Source organism: Leptonychotes weddellii, chromosome 7 (assembly GCF_054177405.1).
Source record: "Leptonychotes weddellii isolate Sample4059 chromosome 7, ASM5417740v2, whole genome shotgun sequence".
Taxonomy (NCBI): domain Eukaryota; kingdom Metazoa; phylum Chordata; class Mammalia; order Carnivora; family Phocidae; genus Leptonychotes; species Leptonychotes weddellii.
In genome coordinates, this window is record NC_138375.1 from 7,713,837 (window position 1) to 7,730,918 (window position 17,082).

Here is a 17,082-nt window from a genome sequence, read left to right on the forward strand (position 1 = left end):
ATGTTAGATTTTCTTTTTTTCTTTTATTATGTGTGCAAGGAAAGATTATGTACCATTGGAACTATTTCAACAGAAACACACACACATTCAAAAGCCTTTTGAAGGATTCTACCGGGCAAGAGAGAAAAGTTAAATAACAATGCAGTCAACTTCACATTTGTTCTTGTAATTATAATCTCAACTGGTCATCCCAGAGTGCCAGCCATGTGGCTACCTAGGGCAATCATAATTGCAAAATGAATGGGCCAGGGGAATTGGGTGTCACCACTCCAGAGCAACCGGTACAAATTAGATTCTCTGCTGAATGCATTGACTCTAGGGACTCGACATTCAGATTCGTAGCTTCCTCTGTTCATGCTTGTCTACAACAGGGGAAACATTTAAGGCAGGAAAGCAGTGAATAAGAATAATAAGGTATGTCCTGTGTAATGAGTGCAGGCGTCAGACATTCCCTGGTAGGTGTGTATGTGGAGGGCAGAGTGCTGACCACGGGGGTTTATTGTGCTTTTCTCTCTTGCAGTCAATGCTGAGTTACCATGGAAAACACTGCCTTGGGGGTAAATGCATTTACCTTAGAAAAATTTATCTTAAATGGCCTGGGTTTGGTAGACCTCTTAATAAATCATCCAATTTGTCTATTCTGCTTCCCTGCAGGTCTACACCTAAATAATAGCTGAGAAACTCACACTTTTAAGATCCTCTTGATAAGAAGGTCTCAGTGTGTGTTTAGGATTATGGCCTTCCCACCTCAGTTTCATGACTGGCTATGTTCTGTTAAAACCCTACTCCTCACGGCCTATTTTCATGAGGGACCCATCTGCACTTCCATGTGGCAGAGAGGGGGTGGAATCCCTAGTGGAGATCCTATTGGCTCTGGCAGCTCAGTTTTCAAGGCATAACCTCTTCTACACCAATGCCCCCAAGTCCTGCTTCTTGGAGGAAGGGAAAGACCAGGGCAGGGGAAAGTGTATGGAGAGCCAGGAAGGGATGATGAATGGGAACAAGGAGAGCTGTAGAGAACAAAAGGGAGTTAAGGGCAAGGCTGGTTATTAGAAAGGCCGGGCAGCGCATGTTGGATGGGTGGCAATGGGCACCAATTTTGGCCTTGCTGGAGTCCCAGTTGATGAGAAGGGAGAGACAAGGGGTACGATCGGGGTAGTGAGGGATGGAGGGGATAAAACATCAATGCATCCATAGAGAAATTGTGATTATTGGCTCTAATGAATCTCCTTAGGAGTCTGTCATGATAAAAGATGGGTTTCATGTCAAGAAGAGAAAATGTCTCAGCAGGAGTTCCGTGGGTTTCCCTGAAATCCTCTTTCTTTGTTCCCTTCCCCTCTCTTCCCCTTCTTTTCTTATCCGTTTCCCCTTCCTTCTGTTCATGATGGCAAAGCTTGGCTACAGTGCACCCACCATCTTGAGTCCTCTCCACTCCAGATTATGCCAGCTAAGAAGAAATCTATTGTGACTCCACTCTCTAATTTGAGGGAATATTATGAGCTGGGCAAGCAAGAAGGAAAGGGGGAGGTGAGAGGTGAAAGAATAAACTGTGCATAGAGAACATTTTCTCTTAGTTAATTTCAGGTATAAGGCACTCAGTTTTTATTCCTCTGGCTTAATCTCCTTGCCCCCAATTCCTGAGACTCCTTGCTGTCAAGCTCTCAAGTGACTTGCTAGCTGCTAAGTCCTGCTGAGCTGCTGAGTGTGGCTTTGAGTCTCATGTCCCGGCCCTTGACCCTGTCCCAGATCACGTCACCAGCTCGGAGGAGAGAAGGCACAGAGCTGCGCTCACCTGTCATGGTGTCTTTCCTGGAAGTGTGTTCTCCTTTAGTTCCGTGGTAAGTGGCATTGTTGCCAGTGGATTCATAGTCTGTTTTCCTTTCTTTGAGGCTGATCATTTCCCGAGGTGAAGCTGGGGCACTTGCTACATAAAGAAATCAAAAGGAAGACTCTCTGTGTCTCATTCCACAGCACAGATAGCTTTTCACACAAACAGCTAAGGTCATGAAGACACATGGCTCAACCTATACCAATATGTGTGCATGGACCTGCTGATTCTTTGTTCTTTTAGCTCTCGTCTTTACACCTTCCCTGTACTCCCTGTCACTTGGTGCTTTCTAGTTAAGGGGGCACTCAGCTTGGGGGTTGGTAATTAAAGACTATTTCCTGGGGCCATCTTTCTTAGAAAGATATCCTGATGGGGACGTGACCCACCAAAGGTGTACAAGACAGTTTTAAGAATGAGAGCAGACTTGTTTTCTTTATTTCTCTTTCTCTTCTCTTCTCCTTTCTTTCCCTTCCCCTCCCTCCCTTTCTCTCCCCCTTCCTCCCTTCCTTCTTTTCTTCCTTTGTTCCTTTTTAAAAATTAGATGTGTTTCAGAGGAGCTGTTATTGATCTTGGAGAATCCCTGATTAAAATAAATGCAGTCTTACTTAAATTCTGAGTGACCCAGAAACTGTCCTAAAGGAAGCCAGATGAACACCCAGGGTGTTTTGTGGGGCTGAAGTCACCCAACCTGCAAAGATCAGCCCAGGTGGTGGGCTGGGCAGGATGTGCAGAGAGCTCATTCCCCGATGAGCTATCCTTGATGAACACCCCCAGCAATCTCTCACCGACACCTGGCACCCTGGCTGCTTGCTGCCTGTCGGACCTGGGGAGGGAGCCCCAACTTCTCTTTGGATCCCTGTCGTTAAGTTTAGTATCTTCTATGGGCAAATCCCTATGCTAGACACTGGGAAACAGAAACATGAATCATGTCCCTTTCTGAACTCGTGGGGGTCAGGAAATGGACATGCAAATAAACAGAATCAGGGGCAGAGGGCTTAGTAGACGTTGCAGCCACATGCAGGCGAGAGAAACAGAGGGAGCCTTTGCCCATCCTTTTCTGAGAGGCAGCCTACCTATTTCTCAAACCTACCCAAACAAAACCCAGGCTTGCTGCCCAGCTATCAAAACCCTGAGAGGTCCCATTAGAATTAAATCCTTGGAATACTTTCAAAAATACTGATACTTGAGCCCCACCCAGAACCAGTTGCATCAGAGTCTCTGGGTGTAAGTCTATTGGGAAGACAGGGAAGAAAATGGCATTTGCTGCACATAACTGGACTGGGATGTGTGTCCAGTTCTCACGTGTTCTCAGAATATCGGCTGCTGGCTCTCGCTCACCTCCTCCACCCTCTACCGCTCTCTCTCCTCTCTTCTGTTCTCTGTCTTCCTCTCCTGGGAGAGTCCTTTCCCTGCCCTTGCTCCTTTGCCTCTAGGTCCTCCTGCATAAAGGCTAACCTTTTACAAGTCACTGCCAGGCAACCACGAAGGGACAAAGGAGCCTCTTGACCAAAGCTCTCAAAATTAGCATCTAATAGCGCGCAGATGGTGGGGTTTAGTAAACTATGTCAAGTGTGTAATTATCTCTCAAGACCTCATACACAGTGGTCCGAGTCTCCGGTAAACTAAGATTATACTCCTGGAAAAAATCAAATCACGCCAACAAGTGTTCACTAGGTGTCTTTGATGTGCCTCAGGAGGAAAGAGCAGGCTGGGGGAGCTCTTCCCACTCTGCCCCTTCTCCTTCCAGGCACCTTCTGATCTACTGTGTTTGTTCATCCTTCTAACACTGATGTGTTCGCAATAATTAGGGCTTTTAAAAAGACACCATCCTCGTGCTTCCCAGAATCACTATTCTTTATCTTGTTAAGATGTCTGGAGGTAAAAGACACGTGAAAGGTCACCCCTGTGCTTCCAAAGGTGGAAATTTCTCCATCCCATGGTGGTGTCCGATTCTCCTCTAGTGGAGGACCGAACATTACAAGCGGTTACACCACACTAGAAATAGAAGCTTTCATGGGGTTGGGAGAGAGTCATTTATTTCAGTCAAATGTTCCCCATTCGTGTCTGATTTTCATCATCATTCTGACAGTAAAGTGTGGTGTAAAGTTTGACGGCCAACGATCTCAAGGGCAGATGAGCATCTCCTACCAAGCCCTCTGAGACCCAGTTGCCCAGTGGATGGAGGGCAGCAAAGAGCAAGTAGAAACTCTTCTTAAATAAAAACCTAGATAGGGGTGTGTGTGTGCACGTGTATGTGTGTGTGCACGCACACACACACGCATGTGCACACACACACATCTATCTAGGTTTTTATATAATTATTTATCCATCCTTCCTTCTCACAACAAAACTCGAAATGCAGAAATCAAAAGAACAGTCTTTAAACTTACACTTGGAATAAAAACAATGAAGACTATGCCACTATATATTAAATGATGTGCTAATATTTTGCCTTTAATTTTTTCCTTAATCTTAGGCATTATATAATGAGATGAAAAGGGTATAAAAATGAAGTATTTTTACAAGTAAATAAGAGTAGTTAGTTGAAAATTTAAGCAATAGGATCGTGACAAAATTAGAAAAAAAAATTTAAACTGAGTGACTTAATAGTTCTGGGTGGTTGTGATAAGACTTTATCAATGATTTATCAGCTGGCTTAAAGGTAATAATAACCGGCTAATCAGATGTGGAGTAGTAATGAAACCCTCAATGAGATATTTCAAATGTATGTCATTTTAAAGCAAGAAACAGCATGCCCTTTCTCCCTTACTCTATTATTCCAATTATAATCAATACAATGCAACTCAAACTATTTTAAGTTGGAAAAACGCCCACGGAAAACCCTGATTTGCAAATATCTGACAGCTATCTTTATTCTCGTTGCTCACTGAAAGCAGGTCCATGACATGCATTTCATGTGTATAACTGTTTGAGATTTTTAGAAATCTGTTGGATTTGTTTTGAGTCTGTGTAAACATAACACAATGTCACCACTGCTAGAAAAGAAAACGGACTCATTTGATATTTCTAGCAAATGTCCAGACTGGGATGGCTCTCTTTCTGGGGGGTGGGTCAGCTAAGAGGCTGGAAGGAGGGCCCTGGCGCCGAGGGAAATCAGGCCTGGCTGGCTCCGGGCGTCTCTTACCTGAGCGGTTGTTGGGAGACACTCTCACAGGGGAGATGGAGGGCGTGCGGGAGGAGGAGTAGGGCCTTTGCCGATCCCTCTCGATGGTTGACGATGAGGCTACGAAGTGATACTGTGACCATCCATCCTGAAATAGACAGCATGTTCCTATTAAGTGGGGAAGGTGGAGTGATTCTTCATCCCCTGACATTTCACAGTTCCCAACATTTGATTTTACAAAACATTTCTACAGTCTGTCAAAAGAGATCACGGAGCCCTGCTCAATCATCAAGGTAGCAGAGAGGAGCGTGAACTGAGACCCATCTCACTCTTTCCAGACAGCCTGCACGGGGAGGGCCTGCTTTTAGGGCTGGCTTTCCTTTCCAGATGTTGAATAAATGGTCTCTTTATTTAAATGGAAATACGATGCTCAGAATGTGAGATGACCCTGGAACTGTCTATTCTTTACCTACCTGGTTCCACCTCTGCCTGGACCTCTTCTCAACAAGACCGTCACTGTGTATTCACACCCAGATGGGTATGGTATGTTCTCTAGTTTAATCCAGGAACTGTATTTTTCACTTTAGAGTCTATTCGAAATGTGTCCTACCAATTAACCCACCATTAAGCCTTCTTTTTTATACAGATTTTTTAATTTATTCATTTGAGAGAGAGAGAGAGTGAGTGCACAAGCAGGAGGGAGGGTCAGAGGGAGAGGGAGAAGCAGATCCCCTGCTGAGTGGGGAGCTCGATGCGGGGCTCCATCCCAGGACCCTGGGATCATGACCTGAGCCGAAGGCAGAGGCTTAACCGACTGAGCCACGCAGGCGTCCCTCTATTAAGCCATCTAATATCTAGTAAATATGTAAAAAGGCACATACACCGTTTTTCATTATAAAACCCAAAGAAATACACTGTGGATCATTTCATGAATTTGGAAAACATAAAGAAGAAAAAAAAACTGTCAATAGTTCCAGGTTGCCCCAGAACTCCTGTTAACACACCACAGTAACTCCTTTCGGTGTTTTCTCCTTTTTAATTCAAGTTTATTTGTATCAAAGTCATATGTCAAATGGCAGTGACACCACCCCAAGGACCACCTGCCCACCCCCACCTCCCCATTCCTGCTTCACAGAAGCAACCAGTTCAACTCTTCTGGCTTTTTTCTTTTTCTGGTTATATTTAGACTTTTAAGGGACTCCACGTTCTCTTAAAGAATCATTGCAGACAGAAATAGATGGAAGTTAATGAAGAACAAAATTCATACTCATTTCAGTATTTGTGTCTTTGTTTCTCTAATTCTGATTCCTGTTCTGTTTGGCTGGTAGGATAAAGCCAAGGTTGGAAGTATGCTATTTTAAAAGCTATTACCTAGCACTTAATTGAGAACTTAGTACAAGACAATATTTTCTCAACAATCTCATAGGCTGGATGCTATTTGTGTCCCATTTTACTGAGCCTCAGACAGTTAATAGGCCACCTAAAGTCACACACTAAGCAAGTAAAGAAATAGCGATACTGAAATGTGGCATACTTGTAAGTACTGGAAGGTGAGGAGATCGAAGAATTCAGGTGGGGAATACTGGTGTTGTTAGTTTATGGGATGTGGCAGTGGAATGTGTGTCACTCTGGGAACAGTTAGCTTTGCAGCAGGGACCCGGAGGATGATAAGGACCCAGATGCCGAAGACACAGCCTGGAGTTCCCAAGCCAAGGGAAGAGCAGATGTGAAGGCAGGTGGACATGGTCTAGGTGCATAGGAGAGCCACTGGAAGTCCCTGTGGCTGAGGAGTGATCAAGGGGCACCAGGAAATCAAGAAGCCTTCTGAGTGTCTAGAACAGTTTGGGGAGAGTAGAATAGAACCAGGGATACCAGGTAAGAAGCTATTCCACTAGAGTAGGGAGACATAATCCTGGCTTGGATGGGGGCCGATGATGAGCAATGGGCAGATTTGGCATCTGTGCTGGAGGATTTGCTGATGACTTGGCTATTGGGTGAAGGAAAGAGGAATCAAGCTTTACCCCAGGGCTTCTGGTGTGAACCACAGGGGACTGGGGGTGCCATTTACTGAGATAAGGAATACTGGGAGAGAAGTAGCTTTAGGTGGTGAAACCAATACTGCCATTTGGGACAAGTTGGGTAGAGATGCCATTGGACATGAAAGAGAAGCTACAGAATAAAGCAGAGTCTGCAAATCGGGATTTCAGGAGCAATGTCAGGGCTGGAGATAACATTTTGGAGTTCAGCATAGAGATGTTATTTAGAACAAGGAGAATGGATAGGAACATGAATGCAAATAAAGGCAAGCAGGAGACACAAGGTGAGCCCCGGGACACTAATATTTAGAGGGTGTGAAAAGACGATTCAGAGGAGCCTGAGAAGGGACAGAGAGAGCTGGAAGGAGGGCCAGGAGGGTGTGAGGTCAGAAAAGACCAGTAAAGCAGATGCATAAAGGAGAAGGAGACAACTGGATGATAGGCAAGACCAGGAACTGACCACCAGCCTGGGGAACATGGAAGCCATGATGACGGGGACAAAAGTACTTTCTTTGGTTAGGCTGGCATATGTCTAACTCAGGTGGGCTCCAAAGATAATGAGAGTTGATGAAGGGGAAGAGTGAGCACAGACCACCTTTGACAAAGTTTTATTATTATGGAGAGTGGAGAAATGGGGCTTGGAGAGGTTGAGTGGCCAAGAGATGTTTTCATAGATCACCCGGAAGATTCTGAGCGTTTCATTCACCATTGGGAGTGACTCAACAGAGAGAAGCGAATTGCTGGTGATGTCACAGAGGAAGCAAGCAGTTGCAGGAGGGATTTCACGGAGGAGTGCTGAGAAGATTCGGGAACAATGGGCTGGTGGGCCACGGAACAAGAGTGAGGACAGCCGGGCTATGTAGCCACAGCCATAGCAAGAACATGGGAGATTTGGTGGCAGGAGGATGAGGACATTCTCTTGTATTTTCTTGCTTGTTCTCCAGGTGGGGTGAGAAGTGAGGTCATCTGCTGAGTGTGAGGAAAAGTTGGAGCTTAGAGAATAGGAGGGAGGAGGGGGACAGAAGAGAGGAAGAAGGGAAGGTGTGAAACGGTTCTTGGGGGGCAAGTTGACCATAGCCAGGGGTCTAGTGGCCAGGGTGCTGAGAGGCAACTTGAGGCAGGTGGCAAGGAATTTAAAAAGAGACAACAGGTCAGCATGTTGCTTTTCTCCAGCCAAGTTCAGCTGCCCTGTGGCAGGTATGAACTGGATGGAACTGGATGGGAGTGGTCAGGAAGGAGCTTGGAAGGATACAGGGACTGCAAATAGAATGCCATGGAAGCCCATGGAATCCAAGCCAGGGATAGAGGAAAAGGAAGATGTTGGGGAAGAGATGGAAAATGAAAACTAGTTGGTGGGCTGCAGATCCTAAAAGCATCATAGGCTGTTGGGGTGAGAGTACTTCACAGATGCCGGGGTTTTTCCTAGGGAGGGGGATGGGAAATGAAACAGCTACTACGTGAGAGGGCAGCAGGGAGGCGGGGGTAGGGATAGCAGACCATGGGTTAAAGAGAGAGACGAATGGGAGGCAGGTAGAAGAAAAGTGGGATATTGGGGCAGATTACTGGATATTCCGAACCTTTAAATGATAAGAATCCAGTAACCGTAGATGACTCAAGAGTCTTGACTGAGGTGATGAGGGGCGTAAGGCATAAGTTCTCCTCAGGGAAAGGTCGGGGAGTGTCATGCTAAGGGGTAGGTGTCAGGACAGAAGGAGAAAATGTCTCCACGGGAATTCTTTGCATTTCCCTTCAGTCCTCTGAGGGTGGTGGCAAGGATGGGGAAGGAGTAGTCTTACAAAAGCATTTGCAGGATTGGAACCATTTCAAAAGTGTATATGTGGGGTGCCTGGGTGGCTCAGATGGTTAAGCATCTGCCTTCAGCTCAGGTCATGATCCCGGGGTCCTGGGATCGAGCCCCACATCGGGCTCCCAGCTCATCGGGGAGTCTGCTTCTCCCTCTCCCTCTGCCTGCCGCTCTCTCTCTCTGTCAAATAAATAAAATCTTTTTTAAAAAGTATATGTGCATCCATTATTCATATCTGGGAACAATTTGAAAAATTGCTTGAACAGGCATTCCTTTCTTTTGAAGGTAATGCTTTGTTGACTGCAAAAAATCCTTAAACATGACCAATAGAAGTGGATCATGTTATGTTTGTCTCACAGTTTAGAAGATATGCTCTGGGGTTCCAAGTAATGGCTCAGGGAACTGTTTTAATAAAAACTTCAGCTTCTTTGGTCATGAATAAGTCATGATACTCCATATGTCATTAAGGGCAAAGTATTTTACAATATGGACATCAGCTAACATTTCGTATGTTCTAAGACCAAAGGAGACACTAGACATCAACATGGCATGACTCTAGGTTGGGTTTAGTTTTACTTGGTGAGAGGGCAATGGATTAGTCAGCATCCCTTATGCAGATGATCGGAGATATGTTTTGCTCGCAGTTAAGATTCCATGATGCGGGACCATGTAAGTACTTACATCTCTGGAAATGTCAGGAAAGTGGATGTAATACTAAAACTGCTTACAAAGGAAGAAATCCTTATAGGGATGCACGAAAAAAAAGGTTTCAAATCCCTCATAAGACCCAATTCCTGGCCTACAAAGGCATGGCGGAGGGTGACTTGCAGGTAACCTGTCTGTGGGTAAAGGGATCAGCACATACTTGAGGATGATGAAGAGCGTGTTTAGAGGCATCGAGAATGCCAGCCTCAGTCTGACACCTCGGCACATGGCCCTCGATTGTATGCATGTGGGCCCAGAGACTTTAATGGAGGTGGGAAGGGGAGCTTAGGGAACAGGGCCAAGTGGAAACCCGATGAAGTCTCTTGATGAGAAGAGTTTCCTGAGCCCCAGCAGGGGCAAGGAGGGGCAACCCGGTTCCCGCCCATGGCCGTCTTCCCTCTCATTCACTGATGCAGACCGAACATGGAAATCCCACATTGCTACTACGCTCAACAATGCCCAGGAGGGACCCCACAGTTTTAATTCTGTGGTGGGAATTCCCCAGTGTTATGGAAAGCAGTGCATCTGATGCTAGACAGGAAGGTACAGATCAATCAATAAGTTATGTTGAATAATTAATTACCTTGAAGATAAGTCTCATGCCCCTCCACATCTTTTCCTGTGTGAATTTTTTTGGTATTCAACTGAAAAAAATACTGCTTTGCTTTCCAAAGAAGAAGAGACATGAAGATGGATTTTCTTTGGGAAGTTATCGCTAAGCTAACATTCCTCTTATCCAACTAGCCATGTACATACTTGTTAGCTAGCCAGCTTGCAACCAATTCATTACTCATTTACTTCCCAGTGTCACTCAGGAAGGCTTGAAAGTGGTTTCCAAAAAAAAGACAACTTGGGCACACATTTTTTTTTTTACATCATTTTCCTCTTTGATCACTATTTTTTCTTCTTGAAATTTTAACTCATGGTAGACCAGAAGCTTTTTCCTGAATTTTATTCTATCAGGTGCTCAACCACTGTCCCCTTCACTTTATCCCTTTGCCTTCTAGGGGTCCGATAAGAAACCTCAGGGAAGAAAAACAGAATGAAGAATAGCCACAGCACCTGGGAGAGGGCCGTTAATCCTTAATATGGACGATAAGGGACCCTTTTAATAATCTATCTTTCACCTCCAGCAGAATGACCAAGAAAGTTGGTGCCCTTCAGCTCAAGTCCCAGCCAAGCTGTCAAAAATGTGATATGATATCTGTGCCTCAAATTGGTTTTTATTTTTAACACATTAAACTTAAAACTGGAGGTTGTTAAATTGTTCCAAGTAGATAGAGATAGAAATCCAAAAGAGAAGAGGAGTTCAAAGTCATTGAACTTTAAATTGCTGCCAGGAATAATCTGATTTTCTTTATCTTCTCCTTTTACTGTCCTTCCACCCAGTTCAGCTTCTGTGTTAGAGTTCCCAGCCTGTTTCTTTGTGAAACTGTATTATTCCCCAAAGCTACTACCCTCCACATCGGTAAGTTCAATGGTCCAGAGTGTGTGAGAATCAAGGTAACGTTCTTCTTCACAGGCTCGAAACCGTTTGGTCATCACCCTATTTCCACCTGCTGGTCACTCTGTTTCGTCCCTACGTACATCTTCCCCTTAAGTACTGGAAGGTCTCTGAATGTACAGCAATCTGCATTTTATGTTTTTGCCCATCCTGGAAACATCTCCAAGACTGTGCTATGGGAGAGACTTCCACGAACAGATTTCAGATGTAGGGACAAAGCGGCTTCCACACTGGTCTACATGAAGTTAGTGTGACACACACTTGCCCCATAGCTTCTTACTCTGGAAAGTGCGCAGGACACTGGGCGCAGATCAGCACTTGAGTGTGTTAAGTCTGCGTGCAGCGACGAGCTAGCGCTGTGGGTCAAGGCTGAAAACTGCTTTCACCTTGGGTCTCTCTGTGGACAAGAGTGCTGAGATGAGAAGGCCACCAGGAGTCAGCCCTTCTCCCCCAGTCAATGTCAGAATCACAATTGCCGGTGAGCTCTGCCTCGATTTCTTTTCCATAAATCAAGGGCAAAAATACTCTATCAGCTTGGGGAGTTTTAAAAACAGTAATGCTTGGGCCTTGGGCCCTGAGATTCTGTCTGGATTGTTCTGAGTTTCTGTTTTCAAAAGCCTCCGGGGTGATGTGACTTAGGAGCGTGGCGGTGAACGGCTGACTTGGGCTTTCTATGCACAGGTGCCTTGCCGAAGAAGGATGCAGAATGCATTTTCAAGTGTTAAATCCTCCGGGGCCCTGAACCGTCTGATCCCACTGGGGAATGTCAGATGGCGTGTTCTCAAGGTTGACTTCTACAGGATCAAAAATAGGTCCCAACCTCAGAGCAGAGAGGGGCCGCATACACACACACTGAGCCCCAATCATACTGATTACTCAGCAACCACTGGCGATGTGATTCAATGTCACACGTCTACACCTCTGATCAGGCAGCTCCGTGACCTGCACAGCCCCTTCCCTGCTGCCTCCTGTTGAATCTTACTTATCCTGCCCACGTTCGCGCTAGGTAAACAGGAAGCGGGCAGCACATGCTCATTAAAACACTATTGCTAAAAGAATCACGCCTGTGAGGTTTAGGGGATCTTTAGCATTGCTACCCGGGATTTTTTCCCCCCACTATGAACAAACTGCTTTGAGACCACACTATAGACCACTGTAGTCTGCGAAGCAGGGCTGGGCCTTATTTATTTCTGAAGCCCTGGTCCTTGGCACAGTGCCTGCAACACAGAGATGCCTAATAAATGCTCATTGGATCCAGTGACTTAAGATGCCTGCATTAATTACTGGAAAACAAAATGATAATGTCATAGGCTTTGTAGCTAGCCTCTATGGTTCTTATACTCTGTTGTCCGGTAACAAATGAAGGTTATCAGAACTTTACGGTACATTTTTTTTTTTTATTTTAGGCTAGAGCAACCTCATCAGTATCATCTTCTGCTGTGGGGATATCTGTCTTTTATGACATGCTTACCGCTGGGCTGAAGGCTGTGTTAATTTAGGTAAAAGGGTCCTTAAATAATGGCCTACGGCTTGCCTGCTCCGTTTTTTTTTTTTTTTTTTCTGGCACCATTTTTTATTCTGAAATCTCTTTTATCTGGTATTTTTTTTTTTTTTTGATTATAATTCCTATTTTTTTTTTTTTGCCTTTTTTTTTTTTTATTCTTATGTTAATCCCCATTGCCTGCTCCGTTTTAAATGGTAATGTTTTCCTTGGCTGCTGCTATTTCAGTGTGAGGTATATAAAACTGCCTCTTCTTTACGCAGTCTTGTAGATAATTTGCAGCACCATTCTACCTGCCACATCTGGCCCAGATCGGCACCAATTCCCTGCCAGCACTCCGGGCACGAACTGCACCCTACCTCATCCCTACTGCTGCCTGTATCCTGCAGCTCAGACAACAACAGCACCTCCCCACAGCCCAGGCGCCCCGTCCTCCCCGAACGCAAATCCTTCGGAGAGCCTCGGAGAGCCAGGAAGAAAGGGGAGAAGGGAGAGCACATCATGTTTTCCATTAGCTTTGCTCCAATTTCTTCTAAAGTTGGGTGCAGAAGTCCATGCCTACTGCTAGAACCGAAGGGCTGCTTTCTGAATGGGTCACCTGTGGGGACATTCCTGGGCAGGGAAGACTGGCGCCCAGAGTCACTGCCCCGGACAGAAAGAGGGATGCAGGGCACACCAACAGGAGGTGTCTGGAGCAGTCTGGTAAGATGGAATGATGTGGAACCACAGGGGAGTGTTCACAGATTTACCGCCTCCCCTAGGTCCCCCTAATTCGAACTGCCGGGGAGCATCCTGTCTCCCAGCTGAGCCCCCATCCCCCTGGCCTCCACGCTGAATCAGAGAAGTGAGGCACAGGGACAGAAACACACCAGTGGAGGGGGAAGGAGGGAAAGGATGAGGGAGAGAGGTTGCTCCATGTATATACTCGGGTTTACAGAGATGGTGGAGAGGCAGAGTAAATATTGCAGGGGCTGTTGAGAGGATCTGGTGATTAGAGAGAGAGAAAGGGGTAAATCCTCAGGCATGTGCTTCAGGAGATGCGATGGAAGGAAATGGAATTTCACCTAAGTTCCACTGTGGTCTCTGACCTCTGGAAGAGGGCGCCCTTTGGGGACTAGACAGCAATGGGTAGAGGGTGACGGGGTTTGTGAACGCCCATTTAATGATACGTTAAATGCGATGTTCCCATTTACAGGTCCATTTCCAAAGTGCATTCTGGAGGTTTTATCTTCTACACTTAGGATTCAGAGTTAACAAATCTTTTCTAATGCTAAGTGACATATCTGACTTGGACAAAAGCTTCAATAAATAATTAACCTTGAAAATGGAGAAGAGTTGTGATTTGCTCCGAGACAGATCTCAGTTGGTACCCAAAATATACACTAGGACACCTTAGCCTGTCCATATGTGGTCATTGGAAGAAAGCTTCGGAACCCCCTTAATCTGGTGAGATTTTCTCGGCCTCTAGACAAGGATTTCTCAGTAGGCACACAGAGACTATGTGATTCTGGAGTAACAAATACAAGTTTTTGGCGTTAGCTGTCCTTGAAGGTCTCAGTCCATCAAGCTTGTCAATTCTAATTTGCTGTGAGTGACTTGAGATAGAAAGAAAGCGTGGTGGAAATCCTTCGGGCTTTCAGCAACCCAAGCTCATCCACTCACTCAAACTAGAACACTTACAGCTTGTTACTCGCATTCACTAACGGGACTTCTTCATCAGGAACCTATTTTTCAGATGAAAGTCAAAACAAGATGTGTTGTCATCCTCTGAAAAAGGTAACCAGCTAAGATATTACGGCTCACTTATGAAAAACTTGATTGCTCACAGTTTGTGCTGGTTTTCTAGTCATTTTTAAGTGGACGAAACCTATTAATGTAATCACACATGAAGCAGAGAAAGAAGAGATTCCAAATTAGTGGTTGTTTATGCATACACACTTCTTATTTCAATAAAAGGTATTACATAGAAAAAAACGGAAGTAGGGTATCCACCGTCTGTGTGATTGGAGCCCAAACCAGATTCTGCATGTCAGCGAAACCTCAGCTTCCCTTTGCTGTAATAAAACAAGCTTCCGTCTCTTTTTAAGGTAAAGTGTTTGTTAAAGATTCATCAAAACAAATTCCATCAACAATTCTACAGCAAAAGCTAGTAGAGTTAAATACTGAAACGAAATCTTAAGGGCCAAGAGGGAGTATTTGCAGTTTAATACAGAAATAAATACCTCCTGACATACCAGTTGCTGTCGTATTTGTTTGTTTCAGCCCTGGTGCTTCTTCTTCTTCTTCTTTTTTTTTTTTTAAAGATTTTATTTATTTGCGAGAGAGAGAATGAGAGACAGAGAGCATGAGAGGGAGGAGGGTCAGAGGGAGAAGCAGACTCCCCGCTGAGCAGGGAGCCCGACGCGGGACTTGATCCCGGGACTCCAGAATCATGACCTGAGCCGAAGGCAGTCGCCTAACCAACTGAGCCACCCAGGCGCCCCAGCCCTGGTGCTTCTAATGGCATTTAATTAAATTGATTCGGATGCTTAAAGGTACAGTAAATATGGAGTCTTCCGTAGTACAGGTTTCCCCCACTATCCGAAAGGTCACTTTTTGCCACTTTTCTCTAATGAAAGACCTGCCTTTAGTAACCTGTTTTCACTAACTGAAAGAAGTCTGACGAGGATTTTGGCTTTTAGGAAATGATAATTGCTCCTCCACTTTACAGGATTTCACTTACAAAAGGTTTCATAGGAGCACTCTACTTTCACATAGTGGGGGAAACCCGTACCATCTTTTAAAAGCAAATACCAAGTACATCCATTTCAGGAATTCAATTTCCTGCCATGGGCCTAATTCTAAAGAATCAATATCACTGAGAAGATCTGACAAGTTGGAAAGAAATGTATGTAATTTGGTCAAAGAAAGCATACCATTGTTAACTACCAGTACTTAATGGAATGCAGAAAAAACACACAGGAAATGGAATAAAGACCAGTTCAGTCCCTTTGTTTCCCTGGTGTCACCTCTGAGGCCTTAAAACAAAGACCTGAGGTGGATGATCTCTAACAGTGCCCTTTGTGTTCTAGTTAGTGCTGCAGTTAAATTTGGGGTGAATAGAAGAAAGTTCAGTCTTTATGTTTAACAAGATCCAAACGTCTCACTTCTAAATGCTCCATTCTGACATCTGAAAAGCCAAGTCTCTTATAGCTGTACTCATCAGTGGTCAGTAAGTTCAAAGCTCACCCCAGGGCCTAACCTCGAGGTCTCTACATTCCACCCTACTTGAAAGTGCCGCAGACCACGGACACGGAAGCAGTCACTGTGTGTGTCCTCTGCTAAGCTTCAACTCTGGGGTAGTGACCTTGTTGGATTTATTTCATAAACAGGAGTAAGTACCTGGCACTGTGCTGGGAAAGGGGCTAGAGCAGAGGGAGGTAGGAAGGACTCCTGAGAGGGAGATGGAGGGGAGATGGACATTTAAAATATGATCGCATCACATTACATTTCCGGTAAGAGCCATGAAGAAAAAGTACAAGTTATGATAAGGGCTTTTTACCAGCCTTGGAGGGTTGAGAGAGGGAGATTTCTTTGAGCAAGTGACAAACTGAGATGGAGAGAGCCAGGCTTTGTAGGAGAGGAGGGAACGCATTTTTCACCAAGGAATGGACCTGTGCCCAGGCAGTGCAAAGGCCCTGAGGTTGGCACAGCCCTGTGCCTGCCAGGAAGAACCAGGGGTCCAGTGTGGCTGAAAGTGATTAAGGGGAGGGTAGAGAGAGATGAGCTTGGAGAGATGGGTAAGAGAGATATTGGAAGCTACCGAAGAGTTTTAATCAGGACACTGATGAGGTTAGATTTGGATTTTATACAAGTGTATCTGGAATGCTTAATGAAAAATAGATTGAAGATGGTAAAGTAGATTCCACAAAACCAATCAGGCAGCAATCGGACCAGGACTAGTGACAGATGATGATGGAAGTAAATATGGGAGAGGTAGACTCCACGGGGCTTGGTGCAAAATATAGTGGCGATAAGGGAGGAAGAGGTACACTTAGATAACTCCCGGATTTCTGAAAAGAACAACCAGGTGGGCTAGGTGCTATTTACTGAAATGGACGACGATGCGAGAACAATGGATTTGGGGAAGGTCTGGAGAGCTGCTTGTCAGGTGTGTGCACTGTCAGAGCTTGTGATCTACTGAAGTGGAGACATCACACGGTAGTTGTAAATATAAGCTTTGAGTTCAGGAGTGAAGACCATATAGGGAAATAGACGTGGATGCCATTGGCATTCAAATGTGTTTTAAGAGCATGGGAGCAGATGAGATCATCTACAATAGAAGGTAGAGGGTGGAAAGCAAAGATGCCTCAGGGACGATCAGGAGTCTACAGAAGACTGAGGTGGAGTGCCTTGCAAGGTCGGAGAAAAACCAGGCAGGAAAGGATGGTGGCAGGGAAGCCCGGAGGAGATCATGTAAGGGAGGAGGGAGGATGTGGCTAGGACCGCTCACTGCTCTTCCACATCCATTTCCTTTTGTTCCCGGACACACATCCAGACCCCATGTCCCGGCTTCCCTTGCAGCTCTGTATGGCCATGTG

The 17,082-nt window shown here is 45.3% G+C and overlaps 1 protein-coding gene across 6 annotated transcripts in view; it reads right to left on the minus strand.

Annotated features, from left to right (window-relative positions):
- CTNND2 (catenin delta 2) overlaps positions 1–17,082 on the minus strand; it is an 864,616-nt gene that overhangs the window by 9,297 nt on the left and 838,237 nt on the right. For 5 of the 6 annotated variants that reach the window (XM_081825895.1, XM_081825891.1, XM_081825892.1 and 2 more), the window contains 2 exons: positions 4,974–5,100; positions 1,793–1,924 (listed from right to left, as the gene is read on the minus strand). In XM_081825895.1, coding sequence (XP_081682021.1) covers positions 1,793–1,924; positions 4,974–5,100 — 259 coding nt within the window. The remainder of the gene's footprint in view (positions 1–1,792; positions 1,925–4,973; positions 5,101–17,082) is intronic. The other variant, XM_081825896.1, reaches the window with a different exon arrangement.